General features: G+C 38.5%; 1 protein-coding gene across 2 annotated transcripts in view; it reads left to right on the top strand.

Annotated features, from left to right (window-relative positions):
• The window catches only part of XIRP2 (xin actin binding repeat containing 2), a 290,913-nt gene that overhangs the window by 182,472 nt on the left and 94,831 nt on the right, over positions 1-13,610 (top strand). For both annotated transcript variants that reach the window (XM_019922232.3, XM_019922231.3), the window contains exon 2: positions 6,327-6,480. In XM_019922232.3, the coding sequence (XP_019777791.2) occupies positions 6,327-6,480 (154 nt within the window). The remainder of the gene's footprint in view (positions 1-6,326; positions 6,481-13,610) is intronic.

Below are 13,610 nucleotides of genomic sequence, written 5' to 3'. Positions count from 1 at the left end.
GTGCTTGAGACATAATAAATGTTCAAAAGTATGTTGAATGGATGAAAGATGCTGTGGAATGGAATGATTGAAGGAACTTCATAGAGAAGGCTGCACTGAGTTGTGTTACGAGGGAAATGATATTTTTAATACACAGAGGGGGGCGGCTTCCCTGGTGGCGCAGTGGTTAAGAATCTGCCTGCCAATGCAAGGGACGCAGGTTTGAGCCCTGGCCGGGGAAGATCCCACGTGCTGCGGAGCAACTAAGCCCGTGCGCCACAACTACTGAGCCTGCACTCTAGAGCCCGGGATCCACAACTACTGAGCCCACGTGCCACGACTACTGAAGCCTGCGCACCTAGAGCCTGCAACAAGAGAAGCCACGACAATGAGGAGCCCACGCACCGCAACAAAGAGTAGCCCCCGCTCACGCAACTAGAGAAAGCCCATGGGCAGCAACAAAGACCCAACTCAGCCAAAAATAAATAAATTAATTAATTAATTAATTAATTAAAAAAGAAAAAATACACAGAGGGAGGAGGTAAAACCTTCCAGGAAAGGGGTTGGGAAAAAGGGATTATAAACCTTCAGCAGAATTGTTCATTCATGAAGCCTTCAAGCCATGATTGGAGTTCTCCTTTTCCCTCAAGTCAGCAGAATTCATCATAAGGAGGTTTCTTCACTTGTCTCTTGTATTTTGATAATTTCCCTTTCTTTCTGGCCTTTTCTTTATGTCGGCATAAAACTTCCTTTTTATTTCTCTAAAGGCAAGAACCCACTGAGTCGGGAATGTACATGAGCTAGCTCAGCACTTTAAATATAGACAAGTCCAAACATTCTCATTTTATTAGTCCCTGCTCCCCTTCCAACCCCTCCCACCTCAGTGACCTTGTGACTCATGAACGCATACTGAGAAGAAAAAATACAAAGTAATAAGGCAATCCACTTTCCTTTGAAATGCCTGGGAGGATGTTCTGACCATTTTAGGTGATCTTATATAGCTCCACGTTCTCTTGGGGAGTAGATGCTAGATTGTGATTGAAAGTTGGCATTTTCCATTCTGACACTTTTGAATATACATATTTTATCTTCTAAGATAATAATTATATATCATGTTAAAGAAATAAATGTATGTAAGAAAAAGGTTTTCATTCTCTTTTAAGCTTAAATTTCTCCTATTTTCCATGTCTTTCCTGGTTTCAAGGTGTTTTAAAGCTAGAAAAGATTATAAACATTATTGAGAGATTTTATTTATTAGGATATTATTTAAACCAGAGCTTGCACCAGTGCTTCTGGAGCTACCTGTCCATCATCAGCAATCTCCTCTCTACCCTCAACCTCTTCCACAAATGCTTTCTCTACTTTCTTGCCCCAACAGGAGCATGACTCTCCCTTGAAAAACCATCATCCTTGAATCCTCCTTGTGTATTTTGAGGCCATTGTTCTTTCTGGCCACTCCTCTCCCACTCTCTTGTTAAAAACTGTGATCATCTGAGGCTCATGGCAGTCAGGTGTACCATTTTGTCCCCCTTCATCACTGTTATTTATTAAATTTCAGTTAAGGTTCCCTTGCTTACCAGGGAGGCTGAGACTTAACTTACAGTCTTTCTCAGCCTTCCAAGCCCTTCCATTAACCTGAAATATCATAGCCTCTGAGTTCCTAGCTTTCCTCTTATTTAACAACTTTTTCCTCTACTCCACTTTAGCTTCCATTTTTATGGTCACAAATGGATCCTAACAACTGTAACTGTTCTACTTCCCAAATCAGTAAAGCGAACAGCTCATTCACCTTTCTTTCCAATTTGCTTCGCCAAGTATTCACAGTACATACAAGTGTTCTTTAAACTCACCGAGAGTGAGTGTGATGATCCTTTTTCTGTCTTCTGATCCACCGTTCCTTTACTTTCTTCCCTCTCGATCCATCTTGCATGCCGTGGTGTATCATTTCAATCACTCTCTTATTTCTCTTGATGGTAACCTAAATTCCCTAATACCTCTCCCCTCCCACACCTTAGACTACCCTACAATACCCATTTTCTTTTTATTTTTTCCTCACAAAACCTCTATCTGGCTGAAGTCAGCAGCTATCCACTTTCTCCTTGTCTAAAGTAGAACTGTGGAGAAATTGCAGACAAATTCACTCAATAACACCTAACAGTAGCCCTGTAAACTTGATATTACTAACCTCAAATGGGCACCCAGTGCTGCATTAAGCATGGCCACCTCTGTCTGCTCATCTCACGTCCCATACCCCACAGCAATGAACTTAAACTTTCTTCATTGTCTTCCCAATACTCCTCCCAGTTTCTTCAGACCTCACATCCTAACAGAGAAAACAGACAATTTCAGATTGAGATGTTCCTGTCTTCAAGCTTCCAAGCATACAAATCACCTATATCTATGGTAACTTCACCTTCCTTCCCATCAGTGACAACCAGAATGCTTTACGTTCTCCTATCTTTGTGTTATATTTGATTCTGCGCTTTGGGTGCCATCTTCTTGCCCCTCTCAGGGATTTTACATCATTGACTTTTCCCTCTCTCCTCAGCACAGCCAACCTCTCCAACTCACTAATCCCTTCAGTTGACTTTTCAACATATGCAAGTCTCTCTCTTTACCACCAACATAAGCAAAACACGTCTCTCAAGTTACTGCTCTATTTCTCCCCTTCACTTTAACACTAAACTATTCAAGAAATTATCTTCACCAGCTATCTCTCAGTCAACCCTTCACCAGTTCGATCTGCCTTCCAGTCTTTTTACTTCCACCAAAACAGTTTTGCTCTACAGTTTATATGCATGTTGCTAAACTCAAAGGATATATTATATTTAAGTTCCTATCTAATTTATACTCTCAGTAAGAATTAAATATTGTTAACAATATTCTTCGCTTCTAATTTTCTTCCATCCTTCTTCTTGTCTGCTATTAAATGTCACCATTTCTTAAGGCTTGGCTCTGGACGTTTTCCTCATCACACTTGAAGCAACTTCATTCACACCTTCTGTTTCAATTACCAACCACTATAACTCAGATGACTCACAAATTACTTGTTCAGTTAAGACCTCTCCACTGAGCTCCAGGACTATCATTCCAATGTCTTTTGAACATCTTGGTACCCAATTCATGGTCTTTCCTTTCTCCCAAATCAGGCTTCTTCTGGTACTCTGACATTATTTAATCATACCACGACTCAGTTAGCTGTGTACGCCAGAAAGAAAAATGAAATTCTCTGTCTTTCTCAAACCTCAGATTCAGCCCATTATCTAGTCTTGTCAGTTTTACATCCTAAATAGCTTTCAGCTTAGTTCACTTCTCTTTATTTCCATCACCACTCTTTGTCGTTGCTTGCCTGGAGCACTACCATACTCTCATAATTGATCTTCTCATGTACATATTGACCTTCCTCCAGTCCATCCAGCTCTTGAGCAGTGGCTCTCAACCAAGTGTGACTTTGCTCCCCACCAGAGATTTGACAATGTTTGAACACACCTTAATGGTCACGGCTAGGGGGCAGCGTTACTAGCATCTAGGGGGCAAAAAGGAGGAAGGCTGCTAAACATCCTACAATGTACAGAATAGGCCCCTCACAAGAAAGACTTATCTGGTTCAAAATGTCAGTGGTGCCAGTGAAGGGACATACAAACTATTATGATCTTAGCTGAGTGAGGAGTTACTGAAGAATTTTCAGCAATTTGTGTGTGTGTGTGAGTGTGTACATTTGCACACATGACAGAATCAGGTCTGCAGCGTGAAAAGCTCAGCCTACCTCTAGAGTAGATTTTGCCAAAGTAGGATATTTATCCTTCAAATATCAGCTGAAGATCTTTTCCCCAGGGTGGCTTTTTATGACTTTCCTCACTAGGCTAATTCCTCTATTTTAGGTGCTCAGAGTGTATGTATCTCTCCTTCGTAATCTGTACATAGTTGCATACTTACATTTATTTATGTGCTTTACTACGCTTTGTCTCCCTTACTAGACTGGAAGCTACAACAGATGAATTATAATCCTTTATTATGTTTTATTTAATTTCAAATGAAATTACACTACTAATGGTTGATTGTTGGAGGTTAGATGTTCAGTGACTAAATCTCTTCCTATAACATACGAGAAAACTTAGTCCCAGATGTATCAAGTGACCTGAAGAAAGTCACGCAGCTAATAAGTAGAGAAGGGAAGGCTTGAATCCAAGCTTCTCATAATCAAAAGCTGTGGTGTTTTTCCCCTCTAAAGTGGTGTTGGGTGCATTTGTTTAAGCCTGTAGATTTTCGCTCAGAGTAAATCTTTTGTAGAAGCACAGTGCATAAAACAGATTAAAAGATTTTAAAGCAGATCATTGCTTTGATTAGAGATAGCTCAATGCAACCTTATCTAAGAAGTTCTTTTCTACACAGTCCCCTTCTTACCACTTGCCAGGGTGCTAAGGAACTTGCCACAGACTGACTTGGATCTGATGATCAAAGAGTAGAAATGGGTCTACTATTTTCGTTTGTGGGTTGTCTGCGGGGCCCCTTACTGCCTCAATATGTGAGGTACTTTTGATAGTTGTGAATTCGGAGTTGAGAATATCAATATAGCATAAGTTAGTGTCATCACTGCCTGAAATTTGCTTAAATGATTTTACCAAATCACATTTCATGTTTCTATATGAAACAAAGAGACGATACTTTCACATTATCTATCAAGTTCGTGGACCATGTTCAGCATTCCGCCCTTTGTCAAAACAAAAATTTTCTGAACAAGAATCACTACTTTTTGAGGCATCTTGATTTTTTCTTTATTTAACTTAGTTTATTTTTGCCAGTGCTAGGAGTTGGATTAAATTGCTGAAACAAGAGCAAATAAACATATCGCATCCATTTCATAGAGTCACTTCATGTGACAGTGGGAGAGGACACCAGACTAAACTGAGTTGGGAATTCTGTGCTCGTCCACTAGCTCAGGAGCTCATGCCACATGCCGTGGCTTGTCTGACACTGTGTCTTGACAACATAAAGCAAACTGCTGTTATGAACCTTTGGGTTTTTGCTAATAGTTGGAAACACAAATGTTAAAGGCAATGCCTTGAAAAAAATGGAAACTTCTTTTCCTTTGTTTTACTCCTGTAAATGTTTTTAGTTCCAGTTAAACATTCACAGTGAAGATAGTATATATCATATACTGGGGGTGGGGGGGAGATTTAAAGATGAGATGATTAAACACATGCCAATATTTTCTAATTATATATTGTATGTATGTAGTATATATATTATGTATGTAGTATCTGTATATATATATATATATATATATATATATATATATATTCTGTGTGTGAAAATTAGAAAACATAAACATGCTAAGAAGTTAAGATGTTATTTATCTGAAAGCATTGCCTTTCTAACCATATCATAGATACAGGAAATATACCTACTCTAAGAAATGTTTTAGAGTTTTTAGCTGTCTCTCAAACTTGACTCATTCATGCCAGTGTATTTAAATTGTAACAAAAGTGAAGAGCAATTTATCACATCTTTGTCTGAATGGTTGTTGTTTAGAAAATACCACCTCATGTACAAAAATATAAAACTTGTGAGTAGCTATTAAAACCTTTTTCAATGTATTACTTGATTTAAAAAAAAATACACTTTGCTTCTCAAGTTGTCTTGGCTAATTTACTTATTTTTCACAATTTTTTATTCAAAATAATTAGTCTGATTGACTTGGTTTGTTTTATTGGATTGTATTAATTTATAAAATAAGAAACACTAGACTCCCTGTATTCGAAATATCCTTTATACTTTTTTCCATTGGGAAACTTTTCTCTCTCCAATTTTGAATTACTGTCTCAAAGAAGTAATTTCATAATCTCTATGAACTGCCAAACTGTACTTTTGTATGGTAGCTGAATAGGTTTGGGAGCTCTGTAATTACTAAGTTTATCACCATAGGATGAGCATGACATTAAAGAAAAACTCATTTCCTTCTGTCTTAAGCATATAATGTTGATATATAGCTATTTTTTGAAATCCCTTATGGACATTTCTCAGGCCTTAGGAAGTTGCATCTATTAACTTATATTATGTTGTATTTTGGCTCTTATTTCCACTTTCTCTCTTTTATGAGAGCAAAAAAAGCCACATGAAAGAAAAGCTAATTCAGAAGTGGAACCTGTGGCAGAAAAGTAAACTAAGCGTCAGATATGTGTTTGCCATTCTTGGCTAAGTTATCAACATTTTACCCGAAGCATATTGGAAAGCATCACTCATAGAAACCTCCTCCCTCACTCACTCCCGCCTTCTAAACCCCCTAAAAACCACATCTGTTTCCCACTGATAGCTTTAACACACATCCCTTTAATGTCTTCTAACAGGAAGTGGAAATTGAGAGAAATTTGTATTCACCAACATTTAAGAGTCAGCCTGGGAGCCAGTCCGATGATTCTGTGAAAGATTCAGACAAGAAAGGTGAGGAAACACCTTTTGAAAAGATATCACCTGAAAGTGGTCACAGCCACATCTTTGAAGGTCAGCATAATATTTTGATGTGATTTCTTGGGATTATATATTATACAGCATGAGTGATTAATAAATAAAACCTTAAAAAGTTTTGTTTAAAAATTGGGAAGGAATAGCTCAAGAAACACAATTCAGGGGAAAAAAAGGAAGGTATATTTAAATACTTCTCTCTATACCATATGTGCTTTAATTTTTAAAAGTAAAATATATTTTAATTAAGTATAAATCAGTACAATAAGCATTTTCTGTATTATGCTTTTGGAGCAATGCATTTGACCGTCATTTGACTTTTCCTTTTGTGAAAGAAAGGAAAACATATTTGTCTCTCTGTCTATGGGAAATAAAAGGATAAAATGTAAGTAATTGTTGATGGAAAAACAAAAAAAATTTAATGCCTTCAGCATCTCTTTTTCAGACAATTAAACTTAATGTGCTTAATGAATTCAGAATAAAAAGTGACATGAGAATGTCATAATTTAAGGGAAAACCTCTTAAATTTGATTGTTTTACAAATGTCATTAAAAAGTCACTAGCTCATATGTTAGAAATTACACTATCAATATAATTTCAACTATGACAGAAGTGCAAAATATAAATAATTTATTATAAAATACAGATATCGTTTATCATTTCTGATTAGTCACATTCTGGGTTTTTCCATTTTAGCCAAGTAATGCATATTATAGGATTTGTGATGTTTGTTAAAGATCATAATTAGTACAACTTTTAGGACATTCTTTGATATATATATTTATATATAGCCAGCCATCAAGTTACCAGTCAACATGAGCAATGTGGAATATTCTTTGAATATGACAGGCAGGTCACAATTTTGGAAAGCAAATGATACTCTAAAACTTTGCTATTCAAAATGTCTTCTGTGAATCAGACCAGGAGCATCACCTGGAGGCATATTAGAAATGCAGAACCTTGGGCCCCTCCCCAGTCCTACTGAATCAGAATCAACATGTTAACAAGATCCTCAAATGATTCGTGTGCATGTTAAGGTTTGAGAAGCTATACTCTATGATAGTACAGGCTGAACCTCAGAATGATTTACATATGATTTAGCCCATTCTGTTTCCAATTGGTTTAAGTATGTAATTTGCAGTGGGAGGTGGTGTGGAAAGAATAAAGGGGAGTTTTCTAAGGATGGGCCAAGCGTGGTCTCTAAATACCTTCAAATGAGAATCTCAATCTCTCTTTTTCATTTTCAATTAGTTTTGGTATGCCCAATTGATATCCTAATAGGATTAGTATCAGTCTTGAAGAATTTACTCCACATATTTCTAGCCTTGTGATTAAACTTTGTGTGCACTTGGCTGAATGGAAAAGAATTAGATTAGCAGAGGCCAAAAACAGGGAAGCTTTAGGGAATGATTTATGTTCTGATGATGCTGGCCTGTGGAGATCTTAGCACAGGGAGGTGTATATGAGGTTGGCAAACTGATCAAAGTTACATGAGATAAACAACTCTCATCTCACCCTACTTCTCCTGTCCCGTGTTTTCTTTGGTTCCCCTGCAAAGCTTCTTAAAAGTCTCTTTAATTTACAAGCTTAGAAAAGGCAGTCTTGGAGGGCAGCTATAATTTAGTTTCAAGATATGACTTAGAGGGGAGGAGTCAAGATGGCGGTGTGGGAAGATGCGGAGTTAGCATCTCCCCACAACTAGGGTGCCTGCCGGCAGCTAGCGGGGAACTCTGACCCCCAAGGAGACAGGAGGAACCCCAGAGTGAATTGGTAGGATGTAGGGGGACAAAAGGGGGAGGAGAAGTGGAGGCCATACAAGATCCACACCCTTGAGGCCAGGGAGATCAGGAGAGACAGGTGGGAGGGACTCTCTAGGAACCGTGGGAGAGGAGTGGAGGGCAATCGCCTGGCCCACTCAGGCTGGGGAGTCTGCTGAGCTCCCAATCCACTTCCCACCTCTCCAAAGCCCCATCCAGGCTGCGTGGGTTATGGGGGCATAGGAGGGAGTCTGAGGGGAGAACAGGAGAGGCAGGCGGGAGGGGCCCTGTGGGAGGAGCAGGAGAAGAGGAGAGGGCGATTGCCCTGCCCACTCAGCCTGGGGAGCCTGCTGAGCTCCCAGGCCAATCCCCTGCCCTCCAAAGCTGCCTTCAGGTCACGTGGGTCCTTGGGGGCATAGGAGGGAGGCCCAGGGGAGAACGGGAGAGGCAGGCGGGAGGGGCCCTCCCAGACCCCAGACCGGAGGAGCAGAAGTGAGGATGGTGTTTGCCCTGCCCACTTGAGCCCAGGAAGCCTGCTGGGCTCCCAGGTGAGGTCCCCTGTCCTCTGAGACCAAGAGTGGGGCAAGCCTGGGCCCCTTCTGTTCCTTGAGCCTAAGCCCCACCCCCTATATCCCCTAGGGCATTTTCCACCCCTGTGGGTCCTGAGCATTGGCTCTGCCCACCACCCAAACCTCGCCCTTGTTTAGACCCCACTCTCCACAGCTGAGTCCTTCCCCCTCCCACTCCCTTACCCCCCAACCGTGCCCTTTTTTTTTTCCTTCCTCCTCTTTTTTACTACTGTGGTACTGTTGTACATTCTGGCTGTTGATTCATCTATATTTTTATTTTTACATTCTTTCTACCAATCTGTTAGTTCTTAGTCTAATTTAATTTTTTACTTTGCTATTCTCTTTTTTTTTTGCTGCTCCACGTGGCTTGTGGGATCTTGATTCACGAGCCTGGGGTCAGGTGGAAGCTCCTGCAGTGGGAGCTCTGAGTCCAAAACACTGGATTAACAGAGAACCTCAGAATCTAGGGAATATTCATCAGAGTGTGGTCTCACAGAGTTCCTCATCTCAGCACCAAGACCTAGTTCTACCAATAGCCTACAAATTCCAGTGTTGGAAGCCTCAGGCCAAACAACCAGTAAAATAGGAACACAATCCCAAACATAAAAAAAAAAAAAAAAAAAGGGGCTTCCCTGGTGGCGCAGTGGTTGAGAGTCCGCCTGCTGATGCAGGGGACATGGGTTCGTGCCCTGGTCTGGGAAGATCCCACATGCCGTGGAGCGGCTGGGTCCATGAGCCATGGCTGCTGAGCCTGTGCCTCTGGAGCCTGTGCCCCACAGCAGGAGAGACCACAACAGTGAGAGGTCCGCGTACTGCAAAAAAAAAAAAAAAAAGGCAAAAAAATATGTCACAGATGAAGGAGCAAGTTAATAACCTGCAAGATCAAATAAATGAAGAGGATATAGGTAATCTCCCTGAAAAAGAATTCAGAGTAATGATAGTAAAGATTATCCAGAATCTCAGAAATAGAATGGAAGCACAGATTGAGAAAATACAAGAAATGTTTAACAAGAATCTAGAAGAACTAAACAACAAACAAACAGAGATGAACAACACAATAACAGAAATGAAAAATACACTAGAAGGAATCAATAACAGAATTACAGTGGCAGAAGAACGAATAAGTGAGCTGGAAGATAAAATGGTGGAAATAACTGCCGAGGAGCAGAAAAAAGAATGAAAAGAATTGAAGACAATCTCAGAGACATCTGGGACAGCAGTAAATGCACCAACATTCGAATTGTAGGGATCCCAGAAGAAGAAGAGAAAAAGAAAGGGTCTGAGAAAATATTTGAACGGATTATAGTGGAAAACTTCCCTAACATGGGAAAGGAAATAGTCACCCAAGTCCAGGAATCACAGAGAGTCCCATACAGGATAAACCCTAGGAAAAACACAACAAGACATGTATTAATCAAACTAACAAAAATTAAATTCAAAGAAAAAATATTAAAAGCAGCAAGGGAAAAACAAAAAATAACATACAAAGGAATCCCCATAAGGTTATCAGCTGATTTTTCAGCAGAAACTCTGCAGGCCAGAAGGGAGTGGTAGGATATACTTAAAGTGATGAAAGAGAAAAACCTACAACCAAGATTACTCTACCCAGCAACGATCTCATTCAGATTCTATGGAGAAGTCAAAAGCTTTTCAGACAAGCAAAAGCTAACAGGATTCAGCACCACCAAACCAGCTTTACAACAAATGCTAAAGAAACTTCTCTAAGCAGGAAACACAAGAGAAGAAAAAGACCCCAAAAAACAACCCAGAACAATTAAGAAAATGGTAATAGGAACATACATATCGATAATAACCTTGAATGTAAATGGATTAAATGCCCCAACCAAAAGACACAGACTGGTTGAATGGATACAAAAACAAGACCCATATATATGCTGTCTATAAGAGACCCACTTCAGATCCAGGGACACATACAGACTGAAAGTGAAGAGATGGAAAAAGATATTCCATGCAAATTGAAATCAGAATAATGCTGGAGTAGCAATACTCGTATAAGATAAAATAGGCTTTAAAATAAAGATTATTACAAGAGATAAGGAGGGACAAGATATAATGATCAAAGGATCAATCCAAGGAGAAGATATAACAATTATAAATGTTTATGCACCCAACATAGGAGCACATCAATACATAAGGAAAATGCTAACAACAATGAAAGGAGAAATCAACAGTAACACAATAATAGTAGGGGACTTTAACACCCCACTTACACCAATGGACAGATCATCCAAACAGAAAATAAATACGGAAACACAAGCTTTAAATGACACAATAGACCAGATGGATCTAATTGATATTTATAGAACAGTCCACCCAAAAGTGGCAGAATACACTTTCTTCTCAAGTGCACATAGAACATTCTCCAGGATACATCACATCTTGGGTCACAAGTCAAGCCTTGGTAAATTTAAGAAAATTGAAATCGTATCATGCATCTTTTCTGACCAGAACACTATGAGATTGGAAATGAATTACAGGAAAAAAACAGTAAAAAAACACAAATACATAGAGGCTAAACATGTGCTACAAAATATCCAACAGATCACTGAGAAATCAAAGAAGAAATTAAAAAAATACATAGAAACAAATGACAGCAAAAACACAATTACCCAAAACCTATGGGATGCAGCTAAAGCAATTCTAAGAAGGAAGTTTATAGCAATTCAGTCTCATCTCAAGAAACAAGAAAAATCTCAAATAAACAATCTAACCCTACACTTAAAACAACTCGAGAAAGAAGAACAAAGAAAACCCAAAGTCAGTAGAAGGAAAGAAATCATAAACATCAGAGCAGAAATAAATGAAATAGAAACGAAGAAAACAATAGCAAAGATCAATAAAACTAAAAGCTGGTTCTTTGAGAGGGTAAACAAAATTGATAAACTCTTAGCCAGACTCATCAAGAAACAAAGGGAGTGGACGCAAATCAATAAAATTAGTAATGAAAAGGGAGAAATCACAACTGACACTGCAGAAATAAAAAGGATTATAAGAAACTACTACAAACAACTATATGCCAATAAAATGGATAACCATGAAGAAATGGACAAATTCTTGGAAAGGTACAATTTTCCAAGACTGAACCAGGAAGAATTAGAAAATATAAACAGACCTATCTCAAGTAATGATATTGAAACTGTAATTAGAAATCTTCCAACAAACAAAACTCCAGGACCAGATGGCTTCACAGGTGAATTCTATCAAACATTTAGAGAAAAGATAACACCGATCCTTCTCAAACTCTTCCAAAAAATTGCAGAGGGAGAAACACTCCCAAATTCATTCTACAAAGCCACCACCACCCTGATACCAAAACCAGAAAAAGATATCACAAAAAAGAAAATTCTAGACCAATATCACTGATAAACATAGATGCTAAAATACTGAACAAAATACTAGCAAACAAAATCCAACAGCACATTAAAAGAATCATACACCATGATCAAGTGGGATTTATCCCAGGGACACAAGGATTCACCAATATATACAAATCAATCATTGTGATACACCACATTAACAAATTAAGGAATAAAAACCATATGATCATCTCAATAGATGTAGAAAAAGCTTTTGACAAAATTCCACACCAATTTATGATAAACACTCTCCAGAAAGTGGGCATAGAGGGAACCTACCTCAACATAATAAAGGCCATATATGACAAACCTGCAGCAAGCATTATACTCAATGGTGAAAAACTGAAAGCATTTCCTCTAAGATCAGGAACAAGACAAGGATGTCCACTCTTGCCACTCTTATTCAACATAATTTTGGAAGTCCTAGCCATGGAAATCAGAGAAGAAATATAAACAAAAGGAATACAAATTGGAAAAGAAGAAGTAAAACTGTCACTTTTTGCAGATGACATGATACTTTACATAGAAAATCCTAAAGATTCCACCAGAAAACTACTAGAACTACTAGAAATCAATGAATTTGGTAAGATTGCAGAATACCAAATTAATGCACAGAAATCTCTGGCATTCCTATACACCCACAACGAAAAATCAGAAAGAGAAATTAAAGAAACACTCCCATTTACCATTGCAACAAAGGGATAAAATACCTAGGAATAAACCTGCCTAAGAAGGCAAAAAACTTGTACTCAGAAAACTATAGAACACTGATGAAAGAAATCAAAGATGACATAAACAGATGGAGAAATATTCCATGTTCCTGGATTGGAAGAATCAATATTGTGAATATGACTCTATTACCCAAAGCAATCTACAGATCCAATGCAATCCCTATCAAACTACCAATGGCATTCTTCACAGAATTAGAACAAAAAAATCTTACAATTCGTATGGAAACACAAAAGACCCTGAATAGCCAAAGCAATCTTGATAAAGAAAAACAGAGTTGGAGGAATCAGGTTCCCTGACTTCAAACTATACCACAAAGCTACAGTAATCAAAACAGTATGGTCCTGGCACAAAAAAAGAAATATAGATCAATGGTACAGGATAGAATGCCCAGTGGTAAACCCATACACATATGGACACCTAATTTACAACAAAGGTGGCAAGAACATACAATGGAGAAAAGACAGCCTCTTCAATAAATGGTGCTGGGAAAACTGGACAGCTACATGTAAAAGAATGAAATTAGAACACTACCTAACACCATACACAAAATAAACTCCAACTGGATTAAAGACTTAAATGTAAGACCAGACACTATAAAAGATCTTTTTTGACCCACCTCCTAGAGTAACAAAAATAAAAACAAAAATAACAAATGAGACCTAATGAAAATTAAAAGCTTCTGAACAACAAAGGAAACCATAAACAAGACAAAAAGACAACCCTCAGAATGGGAG

The sequence above is a fragment of the Tursiops truncatus genome, chromosome 7, assembly GCF_011762595.2.
Source record: "Tursiops truncatus isolate mTurTru1 chromosome 7, mTurTru1.mat.Y, whole genome shotgun sequence".
In the NCBI taxonomy this organism is placed as follows: domain Eukaryota; kingdom Metazoa; phylum Chordata; class Mammalia; order Artiodactyla; family Delphinidae; genus Tursiops; species Tursiops truncatus.
This window is presented reverse-complemented; position numbering and strand designations above follow the sequence as displayed.